The following is a 25452-nucleotide window of genomic DNA, read 5'->3' on the forward strand; positions in this document are numbered from 1 at the left end:
TTATATAAGAATGTCATTTCATCAGAATGGTGTTAAAGTAATCTTCTGTATAAGCATTTAAGGTTTTCAACAACAAAGTGGAAAGCAATTTAGAAAAAATATATATACATTTTTTTTTTAGTTTTTCCATTTTTTTTTAAACTGACTATAAAAACGGTAGGGTCGGCGCCTATTCCGTAAGTAGGGTCGGGTTACCCGAACCAAATGTATTTTTAAGCCTTACTGATATTCAAGAACTTAGTTTTTATTAAGTGGCAACGTACTGAACTTGTTCGTCTCGACTTGCGTAGTAATACACGAACATGCATGTGTCTAGCATAAAAAGCGAATATGCTTTTCTACTGATCCAAATATTTGGCCTTGCGGTAAAAAAATCCCATCTCAGATAAGCAGATCCAAAAGTTTGGCCATGCTGGAAATTCTTTACTTATCCACGGGCAAGTACCCGTATGGTACTCCATTTTTATTGTCATCACAAAACTACCTCCCTTGTTGAAGACCGTCGTCTGTAGCATCATGGAAACCTTGTCTTGTGTCAATATTTAAAATCCAAACTAATTATTTCTCGCTTCAAATGGCACCATAAAATAGTATCCACGCACTATTCAAGAAATAATACTGCATTCTTCTCAGAATTATATAAAGAACGATTTGAGTATTTACATAATCGGAATCACTGCGCGCATATCCATGACAACTAGGAATGATCACTCATATATATATATATATATATATATATATATATATATATATATATATATATATATATATATATATATATATAAATAATTATATATATATATATATATATATATATATATATATATATATACGCAAATTATATTCACTGCGTACTAAAGATTTCCAGCGGAAGGAAAACCCTTTTCACGTTATTTTGTTTAACTGAAGTGTGAGAATAAAATATTTCATGGCCGAAAGTGTAAGATGAGTTCATTCAAATCCTCGTACAGTTTGTCCTGCGGAAACTCGGGAAACCTCTTTTCCGCCAAACACCCTAAGCTCCGGCTGGTATGTACCTATCTCTCATCCTCGACCGTAATGGGCAATGAAAGATCCTGGTAGTTGCTGGTTTGTTGCTTTATTTTATTTTGAAATTTTATAATAAAATCGAATGTTGGGAGTAATGATAAACTAGGTAATTGTTTAATAGCTATCCAGTTTATTTTGTTTAGCAAATGAAGGCAACAATGGACATGAAATGAAACAGATCGCTTTCATGATGTTTTCTGTTGAAAACAACTCTTTCATCAGGATGAATGCAATGGTCTTATATTTCATGAAAATGTCAAAAATACTTTTTTAAATATTTCCAAATCTCGCTCATCACACAATCAATAAATGTCGATATAAACTATGATATAAAATCCAAGAAACTGTTAGCGTTACATAATAATGTACTAGCGTACATATTGTTCATGTTTAGCAAAGCAACTTAAATATTTACTTTGTATACATATATATATACATAAATTGTCAGGAGATTTTAAAGCTCCACTCTCGCAGATTTCCCGTTTTTACAACTTTTCTTTATTTTTGTCTTGGAATGAGTGTATATATCTGCAAACCAGTGATAAAAGACTGTTGGCCAACAGTCAGATCACAGATTGTCATATTTCCGTTTGAAAGTTAATGTGGTTTTTTTTACTAAAAGCGTTACTAACGGTTTAAGAAAATGCATAAAACAGCATTTTTTTAACTGAAATATAAAAATTTGCGATCCATTTTTGTCAGCAGTCTCATGCCACTGGTTTACATGCATTTTCACATAAATTGGCTCGTTCCAGGACAAAAAAATAAAAGTCAAAACATTCAATCTGTGAGAGTGCAGCTTTAAGGGATGAGCCTTTAAAACACTATTTACGTAACACTTCAAAACGTTCATATATCGAGTCCACCAGAACTGTTTATAATAACGGCCAGTGACATTATTCATTGGCATTTCTGTGTTTCCTTTAATATAAAAATATAAATAAACATGTTTAACGAATGGTGGTCAACGATTCATTCCCATTCTGTCAACGATATATTCCAATATGGTAACATATTTTTAATCATTTTCTTTTCATGACGTCACAATCATTGTCCAACATTCCTGTGTTTTTAGGTGTTTCAAAAATAACTTGACCGGGCCTTGTCGATGTACACATGTTGGTGCCTCAAAAATAACTTAAAAGAAGGAAGGTCTACCCTTGACCGGGCCTCGTTGTTTTAAAATCCTTGTCGATGTACACATGTTGGTGCTTCAAAAATAACTTAAGAGAAGGAAGATCTACCCTTGACCGGGCCTCATTGTTGATAGAATCCTTGTCGATGTACACATGTTGGTGCCTCAAAAATAACTTAGGAGAAGGAAGCTCTACCCTTGACCGGGCCTCGTTGTTTATTAAATCCTTGTCGATGTGCACATGTTGGTGCCTCAAAAATAACTTAAGAGAAGGAAGGTCTACCCTTGACCGGACCTCGTTGTTTATAAAATTCTTGTCGATGTACACATGTTGGTGTTTCAAAAATAATTTAGGAGATGGAAGGTCTACCCTTGACCGGGCCTCGTTGTTTATAAAATCCTCGTCGATGTACACATGGTGGTGTTTTAAAAAATAATTTAGGAAATGAAAGGTCTACCCTTGACTGGGCCTCGTTATTAAAATAAAATCCTTGTCGATATACACATGTTGGTGCTTCAAAAATAATTTAAGAGAAGGAAGCTCTACCCTTGACCGGGCCTCGTTGTTTATAAAATCCTTGTCGATATACACATGTTGGTGCTTCAAAAATAATTTAAGAGAAGAAATGTCTACCCGTGACCGGGCCTCCATGTTCATAAAATCCTTGTCGATGTACACATGTTGGTGCCTCAAAAATAACTTAGGAGAAGGAAGCTCTACCCTTGACCGGGCCTCGTTGTTTATAAAATCCTTGTCGGTGTTCACATGTTGGTGCTTCATTTGAAACACTCGTCCGCATAAGCAATGTCGGATTCAGTCTCGGATCTGGCAGAATCACTCTCAGTCAGTTTCTGAAGGTAAACAAAAACTGGCATTAATTTTTAGAAATTGAATCATCAAATTTCAAATTTTTGAGTAGATTTTTTAAATATTGACTTTGAGGACTTAATATTTTTGTCTTAAAATCGAATTTCCTACAGAAACACCGAGAGTGATTTAACCAGCCTTCGTGAAACCTTTGTTTCTTTGTGCAATCTTACCAGCAGTTTTTTAAGCATTTGGTAAAAAAAATCCTGACGAGGACTGAAGTAACAATGATTGGACGTTTAGATAATTAAAGACAAATGTAAAAAGAGTTTTTAGTTATTTTTGGACAACAGTGTAATAATTTAGTAACTGTATAAAGAGTGATTCGGATTTGGGTTCGTAGACAGTTCAGTTTTGAATGATATTTGCTTATTAAAGTTCAGCTAATTTGTAGTGTTATGAATTATGTTCTGTCATTACATTGATATTGGTTTTTTTTTGAAATTAGAACAGTGTTTAGAGCTTTTTCTTATCAAACATGGACAGTTCTTTATAGATTTATAGAAATATCCACAAAACATAACCGTATTCTTTGTAGATTTCATTCAAAACATTTCATTAAATGGAAAAGGAAAAAACAGACAATTGGAGTAGAGGTTCATAGAAATAAACTTCAAACGCATGTTCATTTTAACTATTGATAGCAGAATAATTTAAGACAGGTTACAAATTCGACATAACCATACATTCGAGAGATAACAGTTCGACATAACGACTCATTCGAGATATGAGAGTTCGATGAAACGAAACATTGGAAAAATAATAATTCGACATACAGATACTTTCGAGAAGTGGGGGTTCGACAAAACGATGGTTTCGAGACACAAGAGTTCGACATAAGGAGTATCCATTGTATTTTTATTTGAATGATAATACTCAAACAATCTTTGAAAGCAAATCAACGGTAAACATGGAATACAATCGAGGTAGTGACAAAATGCATTGGCGCCGGAGTAACAAACTTCCAAACGTTGTTTTTGAAAAAAAAATCTTATTATTTCCAAACAAATATTACAATATCAAAAATATAAATCATTATAAAAAAATATGTTTTTCATAAAGATACTATGGTTCTGTAATTGGCAAGTAAATATAGACAGTAAAGGGAGTAAAAGCAACATGTCTTTGTATTATAATATAGTCGAAACCCCGTTGGCTCGAACTCGTTTGGCTCGAACTCCTCGTTGGCTCGGACTGTATGTTAAGGACCGATTTCTTTATTCTGAAGGTGAGCATTTCTGCTTGGCTCGATGTATTTTCGTTGGTACCTGGGAGCTCGAGCCAACGAGGTTCGACTGTATTTTACATTTTTGATGTTGTAATTTTTATTCAGAATTTTTCAATATTTTTTTTAATAATATTTTGACGTTTTTTACTCTGGTACCATTGACAAACTGGAATCAAACACGTCTGCAAACATTCAACTGAAATAAAACGTAAACTTCTCCAACATGAGTTATTTATACGTATATATTCTATCGTTTTATGACAAGCGTTCATATGTCACGTTCTTAACAATAAATTGCATAATTAAAAAGAGTTTAAACATATGTATATATATAATATATATAGCTCTAATTAATGTCGGTTGTCACTCAAACGTGATAAAACTACTAGAACCAAAATAGAAAACATTTCAAGCAAAACCGGTTTAGATAGATCGTATTTATTTTTCGAACTTAGAAGCCGTTTTCTCAGAAACAGAAACATTCGGCTTGCGGAAATAAGCCGATGATGTGTTTTGGAGCGAATGAAAAAGGGCCATTCTTACATATTTACATGAGGCCTAAAAAAATGTCTGTTTCGGGTAACCCGACCCTACCTATAAAAATGCGCCGACCCTTATTATTTTTTTCCGTTTCTGAGCAAAAAAAATATTCGTTAGCGAATAGAGAGTTACAAAGGGCGGATAAACGCAGATTTTAATCAGAATTATTGTTTATATGATAAAACAAAGTCAGGCAATGACAGTAATGTAGAGAAGACTGCCATGTGCAAGAAAACACTCTGAACTTAAGACAGATTTTGAAAAAAAATAATCCCTACCTAACTAGAAATTTTGGGAAGGTTACCCTAAACAAACAATTATTTTTTTGGCCTGATGGAATTGTAAAACTTATGTTCTTGAGCAAGCAGGTGTACCTACATAATAAATTACATAAATATAACACAACAAAGGCTCATGATTGAGAACAAAAAGATATGATACATGAGTATATTGTAAATAAATAAAATAAATGAAATTAGGCCTGGAGTAAAAGAAGTTATATTGTGTATATATATATATGATAAATGAACTAAGGCCTGGAGTAAAAGTAGTTCTAGTGTGTATACATATTATAAATGAAATTGACCTTGGGTAAAAGTAGTTCTATTGTGTATTAAGATGGTAAATGAACTTAGGCCTGGAGTAAAAGTAGTTCTATTGTGTATAGATATGAAAAATGAACTTAGGCATGCAGTTAAAGTAGTTCTAGTGTGAATAAATATAATAAATGAAATTCGGCCTTGGGTAAAAGCAGTTCTATTATGTATAGATAAAAATTATAAAAAATGAAATTAGGTCATGTGTAAAAGTAGTTCTGTTGTGTATAGATACGATTAATGAACTTTGGCCTGTCGTAAAAGTAGTTCTAGCGTGTATAAATATAATAAATGAAATTCGGCCTTGTGTAAAAGTGGTTATATTGTGTATAGATAAATAAATAAAATTAGGCCTTGGGTAAAAGTAGTTCTGTTGTGTATAGATATAATAAAAGAAATAAGGCCTTGGGTAAAAGTAGTTCTCATGTGTATAGATATAATAAAAGAAATTAAGCCTTGGGTAAAAGAAGTTCTATTGTGTATAGATATGATAAAAGAAATTAAGCCTTGGGTAAAAGAAGTTCTATTGTGTATAAATATGGTAAATGAACTAAGGCCTGCAGTAAAGTAGTTCTGGTGTGTATTAACATAAGAAATAAAATTAGGCCTGGAGTAAAAGTAGTTATTTTGTGTATAGATATGATAAATGAACTAAGGCCTGCAGTAAAGTAGTTCTGGTGTGTATTAACATAAGAAATAAAATTAGGCCTGGAGTAAAAGTAGTTATTTTGTGTATAGATATGATAAATGAACTAAGGCCTGCAGTAAAAGTAGTTATTTTGTGTAGAGATATCATAAATGAAATTTGGACTTGGGTAAAAGTAGATCTACTGTGTATAGACAGCATACGTAAATTCAGGCATTCGGTGAGGAAGCTCCAGCAAAATGTTATTTTGGCAATCTGCTTGGAGTAAAATTATTCCTTTGGTGTCTTGCTTTTATTAAAGAATTAATATTTCTTTGTTCGTTTTGTTACTTGCTTTTAGTTGAAGTAGTTAGTTTGGCAATTTGTTTGTAGTAAAAGTATTTCGTCTGGTAACTTGCTTGTATCAATTTTGGCTGTTTGCTTGTAGTAAAAAAATATTTTGGGAACATGCTGGTATTAAAACTTATCTGCTGTAAGTGATAAAAAGAGTTAGTTTTGCAACTTGCTTGTCTTAAAAATTGTTCTTTTGGCAATTTGCTGTGACTTAAAAGTGTACAAGATATGTCTGTAACACACAAATATTGCAGAAATATCAGTACAAATCAATGCAATTATCGTTTTCAACAAAAAATATAAATCATACGACGGCACCCCATTCAATCTGTATATCAAAACCAACATAATTTTAAACAACAAATATGAAAATCAAATGGCACTTGATTTCGTGAATTGTGGTGTTGTGACAACCATAGGCGGCAGTATAAGTCATACATAATAAAAATTATAGTTGAGGATATGATAACATTATGTTATAAGAAGGCCCCCCAAATGGGTTTACCCTCGTCCAATAAATCTAAATGTTTCAAATATTTAAAATCAAAATGAGCACATTTGCATGGATGCACAAACTTTTTCGCGAAAACTGTGCTTAAGAATACTAAACACTTCGAGGAAACTCGAACGTTAAATAGTATGTTTATCGTTTTAATATTTAGCGAGCAGTTCGGTTTTCATCATCTTTATCTGATACTACCACCTATGGAAACAACTTTGTACATCCAAATACCTCCTATGGTTTGATGATAATCATAAAGATGATTGAAAATAAGTTAAAGGTAAACAAATATGGCGAAAGTGCATTTTAAAGCTGCACTCTCACAGATTGACCGTTTTGACAATTTTCATTTTATTTTTTTGTCTCGAAATAAGCAAGATTTTGCGAAAATGTCTGGAAACCAGTGATATAATACTTCTGACATACGATCAGATCGCAGTTTTTTAATATTCACGTTCAAAATTTCATTTTTAAGGCTAAAAGTATTACTAACGTTTTAAACATAATGAGTTTAGTTTTTGTCATAAAACATTATTTTTAACGTAAATATGAAAATCTGCGATCTGTTCTTTTGTCAGCAATCTTATCTAACGGGTTTCCAGACATATACGCAAAATTTGGCTCATTCCAAAGCAAAAAAATAAAAAATGGCAAAACGGTAAATCTGTGAAAGTGCAGCTTTAAACTTCCGGGTCTGTGAACGCGGTTGTGTCTTGGGATATGTAGCACAAATAAATGGTGGGAATGTTGTAAGTCATAACAAGGAAAATTCGGAAGAGTGAAAGTCGCAAATAAATCATGGCCTCAATATCACATACATGTAATTAATCAATTCTCAAGGTCAACTCATTTCACCACATACTAGCAAAGAAGGGCTCGAATGGCTATGTTAAATTCCTTATTAAGGTGCATTTATACACACAGATTATGTAAATACAAAGTTTTTATCATAATGGTAAAAAAAAATAATTCTAGAGTTAAACATATTCTTAATAATTTCACACAATAATGCATTATACCCAATTGGTTTATGCATAATTAGTTAACATAATTTTAACACTACACAACCATTTCATACTTTAACAAATTGGCTTTTAAAAGAAGAAATAACATGCGAATGTTTATTCCTTTTCTGCTGCTTTTCTGTTGTAATATATGAACAGAACAGAACTGAACATTATTAAGAAATCAGATAAAATGGATTGAGAATGAGATTGAGAAATGATTTCTGTATTTTGTTGTTACGGAGTTCAGGGACAATATTACACAGGAATCTTAAATTGAAAATCTACATTTTCCACAATTTCAACAATTCTTCTTCACACTAATTTCCTTAAGATGCCTCTGTAATGGTCACCCTGTCCCTGGCTTTATAAAGGGACTAGGCACCATAAGATTAAATTGCAAGAAAAAAAAAGAAAATTGTCAAAAACTTACATAAAATTGTTAATTATCGATGTGTACCACACATTCAATATTACTTACTGGTTTATCACAACGCGTACGACACATGTATCTTTCGCATTTTTATCCAATTCGAAATTTACTGGGTCTGTCTAACACGTAAATCTCAGTAAATCTAAATTATCGTCTTTATAGACTCGGATATTCACATACTAAATATACACACCACTGTATACTTGGAAAGCATTATGCGTTATCTTAAACGAGTAAACTTAGCTAAGACGGCGACAAAATAGTACTTTAATCATGTAAAATAATGTATAATCGGCCTCATTCTAGCTCATATTGATAATTCTAGGCTTGTTTTCAGAAAATATTGAATTTGATGATTTTGGAATCATATGGTGTTTAGTCCCTATAATATCTCTCAGAATCACTTCCGCTCAGTACACATATAAAACATGTCAAAAAAAACACTTTAAATCAATGGTTATCAAAAATGGTAAAAAAATAAATAAATAAAATGTTCGTGATTTAAGAAATGGAATATATATGGAATCAGTACATCAATTTATAGCAAGGGAGACAATGTTCCACACAAAAAAATCATATCCATTCGCAGACAGACATAAATAATGAAGTTGATTAAATGTATATGTAAGCAGTAGTTTTCTTCTTAAGTGCTATGAAGGGAGACAAATGTTCCACACACACACAGACACACTATCATGTCTATTCGCCCACAGACAGAAAATAAGAAAAATTAATTAATCCCAAGTCGACCATTTTGTTACAAGATTTCTTAACTTGTAATCACGCAATATTCAACTCCGGTATAACTGATTATAGATCTAAGGCAAATCTTTTTAATCACTGACATCTTGAGGAAGATAGGGTAGGTACGTCGGCATAACTTTTTTTTTTTTTTTTGGGGGGGGGGGGGGAGGGAAACCGTGATTATGTACTAAATTTTATGACCTATATCACGGTATATCTCTATTTTAGAAAATATTAAATATAAATGGTCAAATTTTAACATGTTCACTCAAATATTCATTCATTTAGAAAATAACTAAATAAATCTGCTTTTCGAGCAAAAAAAGGGTGTTGGGTCAAAAGGGAAAAAAGTTGGTCGGGTTGGTGGGAAAGGAATTTTTTTTGCTTAACTTCATATTAAGACTTTTTTCGGCGTCTAAAGAATCGTGTCTGTCTGCAGTCTAGACTAAATTAATTTAGAAAGACTGGATTTTACTTCCAGGATATCTCTGAATATGCTCAATAATTCGATAGAATCACGTTCCAAACTTAGGCAGAATTTGATTTTATCTGATAAGCCAATCTCTCGGGAAAGTTGATGTTTTCCAACTGATTAATTTCTAACATGCTATGATTCATCTTTTTTTTCTTAACCTTAACTTCTGAAAGACACTGGAATCGAGCATCCGAACAAATATTTATAAAGAACGGTAGTTGAGAAATACCAGGGACTTGGACTCACAAGTGGGCGGTTAACCAGTCTGCATTTCGCGCCAAAAATAATTTTGGTTATCAATAAAATATTCATCATAAAAATTGCAAATCTATAAGCCCTAGATAATGACCTCATCATCATCTTCGATTCCGTTCTCATATTCGACCTTCTCGCGATACGTGATTTCGTCGGCGTCTTTGTCCAGGCACAAAAGTAGGGCACTGGTCAGCATGAGTCCAGCAACTAGCCAGCCGATCCAATATGTCCAGCCGACTGACCACACCTCGCCCGCCCGCTCGCCCATCGATTCCGAGTACTTTACAGGGAAGATTATAAGCGCAGTGATGTCAAACATAACTGAAAAGAGTGAGGAAATTACGTCATCAATTTCAGTACCACAACAATCCCCACAGATATAAGTATTAGTATATTTTTGGACCGACTTTGACTTTAATTAAAGCTGAACTCTCACAGATTTACCGTTTTGATAACTTTTTTTATTTCTTGTCTTGGAATGAGCCATTTTTTTCGTTAAAACTAAACATCATATAAAACTACTGGCAAAAGATCAGATCGCAGATTTTCATATTTCCGTTCGAAAATTAATGTTTTATGACTAAAAGCGTTACTAACGGTTAAAGAAAAATGCATAAAACATCCTTTTTTGAACTTGAAGTATGAAAATCTGCGATTTGATGTTTTGTAAGCAGTCTTATATCACTGGTTTCCATGCATTTTCGCATAAATTGGCTCGTCCCACGACAATATAAAGTTGTCAAAACGTTCAATCTGTGAGAGTGCAGGTTTTAAAGATGAAGTTACTCAACGCAGACTATATGTTCATAGGCACAACGCTTTAAAATCATTATTGCAATCTGTACGTGCATTAAAAGTGAAAAGAAAAATGCATTGAATGATGTTCAGCGTCAGACAAACATCCATTCGGAACTCCTCGGCCATTTTCCAACGAAATCAACCTCGGGTGTATGCCGGTAGTAGAAGTAGTTCGTTAAATTTTTAAAAAATAGTATTAATTAATTGAGTATTAACGTGACGTGTATTTTGTATTATTAAGTCTAAATTGAATGCCATTGACGTGTATTATTGCATAAATAATTCTAATTCCTAAGAGTTAGGTTATTAAGATGAAATGACTACGCGATCTACTTGCAGCGTAGTTGAAGTGTTAAGATTTCTGACATTGTAAACCGTCCATTTACAACCGATGTTATTTTCGATGAAAAATGGCCGAGGGGTTCCGAATGACCAACACCCCGTTGTTACAGCTGAAGTAACATTTTTGGGACAACCCTCGTTTAAAACGGAAATAATAAAACTATTGGAAAAAAGAAAATGCTGACGCATTATATCATGCATTCAAATCACTTTCAGACAGTGCAGTATAAAGCGCTTGTCATTCAAAACCATTACGCAATCATACTTGGAATGCAATTGCATTTGAATGATTTATGAACAACGGTAATTAAATCGGATTTTGAAATGAATTGCATAGGGTAAAAAACACAAATTCTGCTAAAAATGTCTACTTAATTTGAAACCAAATGTCTACTTAATTTGAAACCAACAGCATATAATCTTGCCATGTCATGTTATGGCGTTGTTTATTTCGCATTTATCATAACACTATCTAGAGTAAACAACAAAACATAAAATCTTGCAAAGGAAAATGTCTGTTAAGACGAAAATATTAGGAAGTGAAATCATTTATAGTTGTAAACACTAAACAGTTTATGATCGAAGAAAAATTTATCATGTCTTTATCTCTGGGAAAAAAGTTGCGTATATAAATATATTTTTATATAAGATATATATTTCTTGCAAAGGTTCGGTCAAAATTAAGACTACTTCTAGCACTCTTCAACTATCAGTTTTCGAAGCCTTGTCCATTTACAATATATGATATTACCAAATTATTAGATTAACTAGATTATTATAGAAACTATAAGGCTGTTCGGTTAGAGCAGTGGTTAGCGCACTCGCTTCTCACTTAGGCGACCCGGGTTTGATTCCCGGCCTGGGCGCGTGTGAGGTTGGTTTGTGGTCACCAAGCTAGATTAAGTGGGTTTCCTCCGGGTACACCGGTTGTCAACACATTTAACGAGACCACACTCTCGCATGCCAACGAGATGTTGTTACACCATGTTTCACAATCGTTGTAAAATATATAAGTTTAAACTGACTTAAATATTCAACTAACATTACCAGTGACTACTGGTACACCCAGGCGCATAGCTAGCCCTCTATTCATGATGGCTCATAATTGTGCCAGGGGGTCGGATAATTTTGAAATCCATATTGCATTCTGGGCGTTCTGATGTGCTTTAAAACTGGAAAATGGACAATTTTAGGAACATGTAGTCAAGTACGCATACTGCAACTTTGGCGGTTTTTTTTTTTTAAAAAAAGAGGGAAAAAAGGTCAGAATCATGTGGATTCAGCCGCGAACTCGCGTTTGCTATATTTTCAACCAGTAACCCTAATGCACATACAATAAGTTAGCATAAAAATGTTGTCTACAATGCAACCCCGTAGGTCCGAACTCGCTTGGCTCGATTTTCTCACTGGCTCGAACAGGATGTTAAGGACCGATTTTATTCTGTTAAATGTAAGGATTATCGCTTGGCTCGAATTTTCTGAGGCTCGAGGTATTTTACCGGATCCTATGAGCTCGAGCCAACGGGGTTCGACTGTATTTACAAAAAAAAACAAGAATGATACGTCTTAGTACGACTTACCTCCTAGAAAGTAAACTAGCATGGCGATAAAGTAGCACCGGTACCGCGTGCTCATTTTCTCATTATTGAGGCCCCGACAGACGGTCACACTTGCTATAAACGTCATGATGAGGCCCAGGATGACAAGTCCTCGACATGCGAACACGTATACTGAAACAATACAATTACATATCATAGATACTTAGTAAACTATATGTGTCGTTAAAGTGGCCATTAAGGCCCCTAATATCCACTCGACTACCCTTGCTATGAATGTCATTATTTGGTCCTTGCAGAATAACCAAAGATACCTGTAGACCTCATTAAATATTGCTATCAATCCAATGATTTATAATATGTTTGAAACTCAATTACTAAAAATACACTATGGATACAGTTTTAAATTGCTATTTCTATTTTTGTTGTTCATTTTAAATGAAATCAGGCGCCAACGGACATATGCAATCTTTTAAGGTCAAAAATTTAATTCATAATATATTTCTCGATATAAAGGAGACACATTAAATATTTTAAGATGGTTTCATGATGTACGTGATTGGATGATTTATGCCACTCTGTGATTGGATGGTTCATGCCAATCGGTGATTGGATGGTTTACGTATATGCAAATTCAAAAAAAGTACAATTGACAATGCCTTAATACATTCGTCGGAACCAAACCTTGAAATTCTTACCAGGCGGGTTGAACTTTGTACAGTTCACTCTGCCGGGGGATGTTTCAATGCATTCTTCCCAGAGGCCCTGTCGCCAGCCGTCTTGTTCAATCCAGTCTGAGGCCCCGATAAAGAGTCCGCTCACCAACATAGAGACGAACCCTATAATTGCAGCACCAACCTGGGGAGAAGGGAACATAAATGCATGTATAGTTTTCATGATATATACATATATCTCTGACCAAGTATATGTATAGCTCCAAATCGATATTTTAGTTTTCGGACTATAAAGCCCCTCTAACGCCAATTTTTGGATCCGCCCTAATAAAACATTTATATACAATACTTAATACAAATAAGTGAAGTTGACAGCATTCAATCATATGAGTTTTACTCGTTTTTTTTTTCTTCATGCCACCGAATTTACTACACCCATAAAAAGAAGGTGTAAAAGAAATAACGTTTGTTTACGGTTTCCCGGACACCCCCCCCCCCCCCCCAAACCTTTTTTATTGCTTTGAGAAATATGTTTTATCCTTTATTTGATATTTTCTTCTTTAAAAAAATAAAAAAGAAGGGATCTTCGCGTCTAACGATACTAATACTGATTATATAGTATTTTCTAACATTTAATTTATAGTTTTTGTTAACAGAACAATCTAAAAACAAACTATTTTCCTTATGAAAAAGTACCATACATACCAATTTATTTTTTATACGCTAAAGTTATTGAAAATGTACACGTGCGTTAGGAGTAGTGGGTGACACTGTTTCAATAACTCAGGTTAGGCGTATAATGTAATAGAATGGAATCCCGTTTCATGCCCATAGAACACTCTTATTTGTGCGCAATATTTTCAGGGACACCGTTCAATGTCTAGCGTGTGGTGGTGGTGGTGTTAGTAGTTTATACTCCGGGTCCCGGCGTGAGCACATTGAAGGGTCCCAGAGTGACAGTTCAACCACCGCAGAACAATCCTGGGCAGAACCAGTACTAGGTACCTTCACCCCTGCAAGGAACTGACATCTTCTTTACATGCCAGGGGCAGTGGTACAGTGCGAATGGTCGTAGAAAGGATTTCATAACCAATCACAACAGAAGTAACCTGGTCCGCCCAGGAATCGAACCCGGGTTGTCCGATTTAGAGTCCAACGCTCTACCGATATGTCTAGAGTGTGGTATGAGTCAATATTCTTGTAATTGATCCGCATGCTTGTTACTGAACGGTTAAGCTCCGCCTTCTAATAACCGTTCCGATATGGGAGTTAATTTATAGACGAAAACAAAATTTCATTATCAAACATGGTAGAAGAGGTAATTAGCTTGTCGTTTAAATGAAGACACAAATCGTAATATGTTGTTACTAGCCCAAGTGTCGTCGGCGTCAGTGTACAACGCTTTAACACCAACACTCAACAACCGTTTAAGATATGCACATGGAACGTAATACGCATGTTACAAGAGGCAATGCACACGTGTGAAGCAAAGTCTATAACTCTGGCTATTATAATCGTCGAGTTACGCCCCTTTTTCACTTCACAACAGATCAGCATTACCATACGCTTGTCATGCTCTTAGTTTGACAATTGCGGTGGTTGCCATGGGTGGGTCTAGGATTTGGCTTTAGAGGGAGCACAACTTAGTGGACGCAGCCTTGAAGGAGCTCGCCCTCCCCCTTTGAACCGAAAAATGTGCTTGAACATTTCGGCGCCTGGGTGCACCTTCCCACTCTTAAAACCGATATTGATTGCGGTACATGGTGTTTGCTGTGTCATAATACTGATATTTTAGCGGTACCTGATAAAAGCACCATAGAAAAAAGTCATTGAATCTATACTATCAACATCTATGTGCGTTTTCACCTTTAACTATTCCCACGTTGATGCCAGAGATGCACGTGTAGATGGGATTATTTGTCAAGCTTTCAACATGAGCACGTGGCTTTCATTTACCTGTAATTTCCTACCTGTCTAGTTTATTTCTCGGATCACCGACTCAATGTTAATGCCTGCTATATTGCATACAATGACTGGATTGTATGTGAAAGTATGTTAATGTTTGCCGCATTGCATACAGGGACTGGGTTTTATGTGAAAAGAAAGGCATGTAGCCGACTTCTACACACGCATGCATGCACGCAAACAGATGTATAAAGCTTTACTTTCACGGCACCCCGGTTGCCTGCCAAACGATCGATGGTTTTTCTGGCCCATTACCGAGAAATAAAGACATGTGCTGTGGGTTTATTATTTATTCTTTGGTTGAGTCACTGCATGTTTGCTGAGAAATCCTAACCACTCAATGGTAAAAATGCCTGAACAATGTAATAATACCTGAATGTTTGGTTAGGCGAAAACAGTATGGTTTACGTTTGGGTTACATCCTTTTCATAAACATGTACGCTAGGAAGGCTTTTTTAGTTAATTTTAAAATTATTCATATAACAACGATTGTGAAACAAGTAAGTACCGCATTATTTATATTTATCACTCTCGTTGGCACGATGTTGCACGATAGTGTGGTCTTGTGTTGGGGGTTGTGGGGTGGCTGGGGCGAACCGGAGTACCCCGAGGAAACCCACGCTCGGGATAGGGTACGAATGTTACACTCAGCCTGGCTGTTACTTATTTGTCTTTGGTCAAATATTGTTTAATATGCTGATATTTTGCTCCGAAAATAGTTCTGACAAAATGGCGGTCTCGCCGAATCGTCCATTTTCAAAACTCACATGCGCTTTTTTTAATAATTAGACATTATGCCGGAAGGTAATTTTCATCATTGGGGATTGGTGATTCAGTAATCTTCTTTATGGAGCTTAAAAGGTTCCTAAACAGCATATTAAAATACGCACATTTTAACCAACGGACTATAAAGACGGTAGGTTCGACGCCTAATTCGTACGTAGGGTCGGGTAACCTGAACCAAATATTGTTGTTTTTTCGGCCTTAGCTAAAATAAAACCGGGCGTTGTTGAATGAATGAAATTGATCGTTGCTGTAAGGACTTACTCGATACAAAAGGAATAGAAGGTGAAAAACAAGTCACAAACTGACTAACAGCCAATAATTGGCAAATAACTCCAATCTGGGCATATAAAAGTCCATTGGCATTGTTTATTTTGCTGTCCAGATTTCAGCCTATTACAAGAATATGGATTTGTTGCCCGTTCTCTCTGATGACATCTTAATAAAAGTGAATATATGTGCCCTGAGTACGAAGTTAGAACAAAAGGCCGTATCAAAAGTTTTCGACGTTTTTTCGAAAACGGAACCCAAAACATATGGTCAGTTAAGTACGGCCTTTTGTGTAAGTAATGATCTATGAGTTTACCTGCGGTAATGTACGCAATGACAAACACGCCATGACCAACAGCTGCACTGACGCTAATACATTCAACATGTTGCCGACAGGGGCGTCCAGAATTGGACCCCAGAGAAGAGTGACTCGAGGGTGAGAAAAAATGTATGCTTTTAACGTAGTTCGGGGATGAGGTTTGGGTATACATATTTTGCTGATTCCAGTCCAAGCTGGTGTTTCTGCTGTGTTCTATTGCTAAAGTAGGTAATTATTTAATTGATATAAACAATTCACTTGGACAATTTAAGGGCACCTGACGGACTCGCTAGTGCTCACAGTTTAATTAAGTAAATGCTTTGTGAATATCCAAACTACAAAACTCTCTGCAGACGACTTGCTTTCATGTTTAACCATATAAATACTTCTGATTATAACGGCTGTCAGAGGGCACTTCTTCTCATCGAATGTTCGCGTAAATCACACAGGCAATATGACTTCACATTACATAGTTGTTAATTAAATTCCATTACATGTGTCCTCGCTATACAAACGCTAATATTATTTTACAAATAACAGCGATTTTGAAAATATATAATTTCTTTAAAGTGACACTCTTATTCAAAATCAATGCATACACATGAATAACAAACATACATTTTGAGTTATAAACCTTTAACTACTTCCTAAATAATGCATTTATGGAAAATGTTAATTACTGATAACAAGATTGTAACCGTGTATTTATTAGCTAATAAAAACGTTGAAAAAATATTAAATGATTGGTGAGTGATAAAAGATTTACTGTGATCTTCTATCGTCTCACCAGGTAGAGACCTATACCTTTCTTTGAAATTCAACACGGCATCCTTCATAAAAACCATTTTTTTCGACATTGATTCATTCTGTGTTGTAAATAAAAACAATTGTATTAATGGTGAAAATATATCGCATAACCATAAACAACCTACTAGTACAACTCCAATGGTATGGTATGGTATGGTATGGTATGGTGTTGTGTTGTGTGGTATGGTGTGGTGTGGTGTGGTGTTGTGTGGTATGGTATGGTGTGACGTGGCGCGGTGCTGTTTCGTATAGTGTTGTATGGTATGGTATGGTATGGTATGGTATGGTATGGTATGGTATGGTGTGGTGTGGTGTGGTGTGGTGTGGTGTGGTGTGGTGTGGTGTGGTGTGGTGTGGTGTGGTGTGGTATGGTGTGACGTGGTGCGGTGCTGTTTCGTATAGTGTTGTATGGTATGGTATGGTATGGTATGGTATGGTATGGTATGGTATGGTATGGTATGGTATGGTGTGGTGTGGTATGGTATGGTATGGTATGGTATGGTAAAATGATATTTCGTACAGCACAGCGCAGTGTTTTAAAGACAAGTGTATATAATGGTTATGTTGTACAGTGTACCATGGCGTATGTACAAAACAGTATAGCAGTGTACAATGTATACAGTATAGTTCAGTGCATTGTTATGTAGTGTACGTATAGTTTAGTGCATTGTTATGTAGTGTACGTATAGTTCAGTGCATTGTTATGCAGTGTACGTATAGTTTAGTGCATTGTTATGTAGTGTACGTATAGTTCAGTGCATTGTTATGCAGTGTACGTATAGTTCAGTGCATTGTTATGTAGTGTACGTATAGTTCAGTGCATTGTTATGTAGTGTACGTATAGTTCAGTGCATTGTTATGCAGTGTACGTATAGTTCAGTGCATTGTTATGCAGTGTACGTATAGTTCAGTGCATTGTTATGTAGTGTACGTATAGTTTAGATAATTGTTATGTAGTGTACGTATAGTTTAGTGAATTGATATGTAGTGTACGTATAGTTCAGTGCATTGTTATGTAGTGTACGTATAGTTCAGTGCATTGTTATGTAGTGTACGTATAGTTCAGTGCATTGTTATGTAGTGTACGTGTAGTTCAGTGAATTGTTATGTAGTGTACGTATAGTTTAGTGCATTGTTATGTAGTGTACGTATAGTTCAGTGCATTGTTATGTAGTGTACGTATAGTTTAGTGCATTCTTATGCAGTGTACGTATAGTTCAGTGCATTGTTAGGTAGTGTACGTATAGTTTAATGCATTGTTATGTAGTGAACGTATAGTTCAGTGAATTGTTATGTAGTGTACGTATAGTTTAGTGCATTGTTATGCAGTGTACGTATAGTTCAGTGCATTGTTATGCAGTGTACGTATAGTTCAGTACATTGTTATGTAGTGTACGTATAGTTCAGTGTACGTATAGTTCAGTGCATTGTTATGTAGTGTACGTATAGTTCAGTGAATTGTTATTTAGTGTACGTATAGTTCAGTGCATTGTTATGTAGTGTATGTATAGTTCAGTGCATTGTAATGTAGTGTATGTATAGTTCAGTGCATTGTTATGTAGTGTATGTATAGAACAGTGCATTGTTATGTAGTGTACGTATAGAACAGTGCATTGTTATGTAGTGTACGTATAGGACATTGCATTGTTATGTAGTGTACGTATAGTTCAGTGCATTTTTATGAAGTGTACTTATAGTTCAGTGCATTGTTATGTAGTGTACGTATAGTTCAGTGCATTGTTATGTAGTGTACGTAAAGTTCAGTAAATTGTTATGTATAAGTACAATGTAGCGTAGTTAAGTGGCGTATAAACGCCAGTAAGTAATAGGAAGTACAATGCTGTATTGCTTAGTGTAGTGTAGTGTAGTGTAGTGTAGTGTAGTGTAGTGTAGTGTAGTGTAGTGTAGTGTAGTGTAGTGTAGTGTAGAACAGTATTATGAAGTACAATGCTGCGTAGTGTAGTGTAGTGTAGTGTAGTGTAGTGTAGTGTAGTGTAGTGTAGTGTAGTGTAGTGTAGTGTAGTGTAGAACAGTATTATGAAGTACAATGCTGCGTAGTGTAGTGTAGTGTAGAACAATATTATGAAGTACAATGGTGCGTAGTTTAGTGTAGTGTAGTGTAGTGTAGTGTAATGTAGTGTAGTGTAGTGTAGTGTAGTGTAGTGTAGTGTAGTGTAGTGTAGTGTAGTGTAGAACAGTATTATGAAGTACAATGCTGTGTAGCGTAGTGTAGTGTAGTGGATTATAGTGTTGTGGATTATAGTGTAGAGTAGTAGTGTAGTGTAGTGTAGTGTAGTGTAGTGTAGTGTAGTGTAATGTAGTGTAGTACGTACAGTGTAACATAGTACAGTGCTGTCGTGCTTTGCTCTGAATAGCAAATATATAGTTTACTGACTTAGTTGTATGTAAGCCCAATCCAGACGTGCCAAAATATTTGTTTATCAAAGCTACAACATTACCTTAAATGGTCGGATGATCATCACAGTTTCCATAGAAGCTGTCGGTGCCATTTTCTCCGTCTCACTCATATTGGCTGATTAATCCGCTGTCAAATATTGTCAGGTTCTAAGAAATTACTTATATCTGCCTATGTCCCAAGCACTAGTGGTGGATTAATATGATATTAAACCACCTCTTTCAAGTCTTAGAAGTTCTGTAATATTCCAAGTAATTGTGTAATCTGTACACTGTAATCTGTAACCTGTCAAATAATCCTTTGAAAGTTTCGACTTCTACACTACAATATCCTACAAGTGTGTCAGTTGTATTCTAATCCAACAGCGCCAGCAGATTTACCGATTCTACTCAACTCGCCTCAAAAGTTTTCTATACAATTACACCTATTGAACTTATTTTTCCTTAGCACCTTTTCATATTGAAATACAGGATCTTACGTCTCTGCATTGAGTTCGACTTGTGCTAGTGAAAGTCGAACACTTAAGCCATCGATTTTGCCTAGTTTCTTTTTCAAGGAAAGTCATAAAAGAACACAGCTCTCTTAATGCTCTATTCTCCTAATGAAAATGTCACAGAGAAAAGAATAAATAGCAGGCACAAATAAACCTGACCCCCTATGGAGTGTTAACTTCTTACCACAAACACATACTACTGATAACGGTAGTCTAATGATAGTCTGGTAGTGATTTAGAATATAACTTATGAGGAATTACCGGTAACAGTACACGAGATTTTCGTCAGAAACATGATTTGGCTTCAAGACTCACGAATGTTTGTACAGAGCCAGCGAGCAACACAATTATATTCTATTATACTACCTGCAAGAATTCCTCAGAGTTCCATAGTCTTTCCCCGCCTGTCTGTTTCTAATTAACACCACCGCATGTACAAATATAAGACATCAACCTTGGCGGCATGTGGTAAACTATTGGCCACATTATCTTTATCCGTATCAAGATCTGTAGGTCTTATTTGTAGGTCCGTTAATTAATCATTATTTCATCACTCGATGCAGTAGGTATGTAAGCCGTGTTATTCATCATTTTCGCCGATATTATGATCTAGATTTGTCGGTCAATTGTTAATATATCATTAATTTCACTGCAGTTGTGTTATACATAAACATGTTTTGTACTTTCAACCGAAAAATGAAACGTTGCACCAGATTTGTCGATCAATATCTGCTTGCAGATATCTTGATTAATGACTATTTGTATCGCTTTGTGCAGTGAAATTATGTTATATATGCACTGTTTACCGAAACTCGAACGTTAAATGAAATCTTTTGATTATATCAACTTTAATTAATCACTAATTCCATCATTTTTTGCATATTCACTTTTCACCGAAAATCAAATGTTGGCAGAAATATGTCGATTAGATCAACTTGGAGATATATAGATTAATCACTAATTCCATCGCATGGTGATGTAATGTTATTGCATATTTACTTTCCACCAAAAATCAAACGTTGGATGAAATCTGTCAATCAATACTACAGTAATCGATTAATCACTTATTCCATCGCATAACGCAGTGAAGTTGTCTTGCGAATATTAATTTCAACCGAAAATTAAATGTTAAATGAAATTCGTAGTTAAATTATGTTGAAAGAAATGTTGATAACTCACTTATTGTATCGGTCCGTGTAGCAAAGTTAGCTGTGTTTTACATATATACTTTACAATGCTATTTGTAAATGGTCTGGATCTCTCGATCTGTCATGTTGACAGCCGTGTTAATATTATCATTAATTCCGCCGCTTCATTCCATTTAGTTTTATCTATCCAGACATATAACCATTGAAGAAGAAACTCCTATCAACTATTATTTATTTCCGTTCTTTTGGGGCTAAGGTTGCTCTTGTTTGATATGCACCCTTTTATTAATGACACACCTTATATTCAATCCGATGCCTAAATCCTCCCCGATGTCTTCAAATTTAAAGGGACTAGACACCAGATTGTCCCAAAATCGGCAAATACAGTATTTCCTCCAAGCAAGCCAAGATTTATCAATACGAACTTGAATTAGGCCGGTAAATCATTGTTTTTCATGATTAAAAGAATATTTCGTAGCCAGTTTAAAAATAGCACTTAATGATTTCCCAGTATATAGTGTGTATGTTTAGCGTGTGAAACTCACGTGAAAACGAAGTACAGCTACATATACTGACGCTATTTTTAAATTGACTAGGATTTACGTGGTAGTCAGACCCAGTATATTTTGCGTTGGAAAGATTTGCAAAAACTGTGAAAGATACATGTGTCTTAAGCGATGCGATACATCTGACAGAAGGTAAAATTCAATGCGTTGTTAAAGCTGCACTCTCACTGATTTACCGTTTTTACAACTTTTTTATTTTTTGTCTTGGAAAGAGCAAATTTTTGCGTAAATATTTGCAAACCAATGATAAAAGATGCTGACAAAAAATCAGAGCGCAGATTTGCATATTTCCGTTAGAAAATTAATGTTTTATAGCTTAAACCGTTACTAACGGTTTAAGAAATATGCCTAAAACATGATTTTGTTTTAACTCAAATATAAAAACTGCGATCTATTTTTGTCAGCAGTCTTATATCACTGGTTTCCATGGATTTTCGCCAAAAATGGCTCGTACCAAGACAAAAAATGAAAAAGATGTCAAAATGTTCAATCTGTGAGAGTGCAGCTTTATAAACGATATAATTATCATGTAAGTTTTACCAGTATTCTCTTATTTCCTTGCAATGTTATCATAACATAACATAACATAATTTTATTCGACGTATACCAACAAGGTACATAGTCATACAATATAAATACATTTATATAACGTGAATTCAACATGTCACATAATACAGATTCGATACAGGCAATGTCTATACGTAGATATGAATAATTGTCCATAGGTAAAAAAAACATATATGCAAATGATAAAACATGAGGATGAGCTGATATAAACTAATCACTATATGTAATGGAAGTTCTATGTTTAAGAGCTTCTTTTATATATTTGGATAATTTAAATACAGTATTTTTGTTGTCTGACTTAAGCAGTTCTATAAACTTGTACATGCTTGGTCTGATATAAAAATATTTTTTAATGTATTTCCTTCTGATGTCATTATAACAAGGACATATTAATATGAAATGAAATTCATCTTCTAGATCATTTGAATTACAAAAAGTACAATAACGTTCATTTCTAGGAATGTTGTTATTAGCATATCTACCGGTGTGGATCCTTAATGAATGAGCAGACACTCTTAATCTAGTAATATAAAATCATGATAAATGTTATCATCTGGTGTCTACTCCCTTTAAGGAACATATGTCACTATTTGAAGGCAGGTTTCTTTATGTGATTCTTAAATGATTCATGTTTTCTAAAATAAATCCCCCGCGATTTCTATGAAATTAAGAAACATATGTTTCTATTTCAACGCACTCGAGTATTTTTCTGACGCCACGAATATTATTTCTGACGATTAGAATGTTAATACTAACGTTATGAATGTTATTTCAGACGCGAAGAATGTTATTTCAGACGCCAAGAACGTTATTACTGACGCTAAGAATAGTATTGCTGGATTGTTAATTGTATCTACTGATATACATGTCAGTAAATCGTCAATATTATATACATGGCTGGAAAAATCTATGATTGCATACGGAAGAAATCATTAGGTATTTCTATATATACCAGGTGTCTCTGTTTTTGCAAATCCAATAAGAGCCTTCGCGTACAAACCATGATTAATTTAGTCAATTTACCTAGGAAATCATTTACGATGAAGCAGAATTCTTCTGTAAGTATTTGTTCAGACAAAACATTTCTTTTGCGGTATTTGGGGAGCCGTTTGTTCCCAGGGGCGTAACTATAGGCGGTCTCAATTTCGGTACGCCCGAACGAAATGGCAAGCGCATAAATCTGGGCATAGATCATAAAATGCAAAACAAAATCGAAGGTTGTGTGGGTGTGTATAATTATGAATCAGGACTGTATCAAATGACAAACACCGTACAGGTATTCATTGCATTTTGCAGTTTCCGTTTAGCAATATTCCGCATTATAGCCGAACCCCGTTGGCTCGAATACGCTTGGCTCGAATTCCCCGTTGGCTCGAATTGAATGTAAATGACCGATTTCTGTAAACTGAGGGTAATTAAGTATTCCCGCTTGGCTCGATTTCCCCGTTGGCTCAAACTGAATGTAAATGACCGATTTCTGTAAACTGAAGGTAATTAAGTATTCCCGCTTGGCTCGAATTTATCGAGGCTCGATCTATGTTTCCGATCCATGTGTGTTTTATGTCAATGCCAGATTTTATTCTGATGTCTGCTTGATCGGACAGAAATCTTTGATTAAACCTATTGCGATTATAATATCGATATGATAGAAACCTTATTGTGATACCAATTCGCCAGACAATCGATCGATGGATCGATATATCGTAGCAACCCTAATATACATTTAAAATTCAGCTGTTTATAGTTTTATCGTAAGTTCACTGAATGTCGGGGTTCAAAATGAATGATTGAATATGATTCTTTTATTACTGTACTCCCGTGCCACACTCGGAACACCTCGGCCATTTTCCATCGAAAACAACCACGGGTGTATGCCGGTACATTAGTTGAAGTAGTTCGTAAACTTTATGATAATACTATTAAGCAAATGTATAATTTAACTGTTACTTGTATTACTAAGTTCTAACTGATTCCAAGTGAAATGTATTATTGTATAAATATTTAAGATAATTTAGAGTAACTTAGGTACATAATTAAAATTAATACGCGATCTACTTGCAGCGTAGTTATACGTAAAGAGTTTAGACACTGTAAACCGTCCATATATATCCGAGGTTGTTTTCGATGGAAAATGGCCGAGGTGTTCCGAAAGCCCGCACCAAACTGAGACCAAATTTAAGTCCATGAACTCACTCAAGTTAACGAGTGTACATTTCAAAATTCTTTATGTACGCCCCTGGTTCCTGTAATATTTATACGCCAACATTGGACCATAAAAGCCACTGCCGTCTGCTGCACAATAACATTCACATGAAAGGCCTTAACAATTAGCGTTGATTTGAAGGTTGTCGAACAATACAGTGCCCCTGAAGGCTCTCAGAACACTCTTTAAAATGTTGGTTTGTCAATTGTTATATGACAGAATAATTGCCGCCATTAAACTTGACTATAAATTAACCACTGGCTATTTAATATCTTTATACAGCTCAACCGAAATTCCAATATATTTTCGTCTTATACAAGCTGGGAGTAGGATTTGTAAAGTTACGCTCTTATTCAAAATGGATACATACACATTTGTAACAAATCAATATTGACTGATAAACCTTTAACTTCTTACTAAATAATGCAATTATAGAAAATTAAATTACTGAAAACAAGATTGTAACTGTATGTAATAGCATGAAGCGCAAAAAAATAAATGATTGGTGAGTGCTAAAAGATTTACAGTGGTCTACTATAGTCTCTTAATGTAGAAATACCGTGTTTAATGCACATTTCTTTCGAATTAAACTCGGTATCCTTCATAAGAACCATTGTTTTTCGTTATTTATTTATCCATAAAGGAATATTAAAACAATACAATTTATTGTGTTGAATCTTATTTGGGATTAAGAGTGCATCTTTAATGGTCCCAGATACAAGTATGTTTACTATGG

The 25452-nt window shown here is 34.9% G+C and overlaps 1 protein-coding gene across 2 annotated transcripts; it reads right to left on the minus strand.

Moving 5' to 3' along the window:
• Positions 1 to 1166: 1166 nt before the first annotated feature.
• Positions 1167 to 21609, minus strand: LOC128246692 (claudin-10-like). Of its 2 annotated transcripts, XM_052965047.1 has the most exons (5): positions 19783 to 21581; positions 13204 to 13363; positions 12530 to 12679; positions 9904 to 10130; positions 1167 to 3037 (listed from the first exon to the last, which is right to left on the minus strand). In XM_052965047.1, exons 1-5 carry the CDS (start codon positions 19849 to 19851, stop codon positions 2963 to 2965), a joined length of 681 nt encoding a protein of 226 aa, XP_052821007.1. In that variant the 5' UTR covers positions 19852 to 21581; the 3' UTR covers positions 1167 to 2962. The 2 variants fall into 2 exon arrangements, with proteins under 2 accessions (XP_052821007.1, XP_052821008.1); XM_052965048.1 differs by lacking the exon at positions 1167 to 3037 and having other exon boundaries at positions 9255 to 10130; positions 19783 to 21609.
• Positions 21610 to 25452: the final 3843 nt, after the last annotated feature.

Source organism: Mya arenaria, chromosome 9, assembly GCF_026914265.1.
Source record: "Mya arenaria isolate MELC-2E11 chromosome 9, ASM2691426v1".
NCBI classification, from domain to species: domain Eukaryota; kingdom Metazoa; phylum Mollusca; class Bivalvia; order Myida; family Myidae; genus Mya; species Mya arenaria.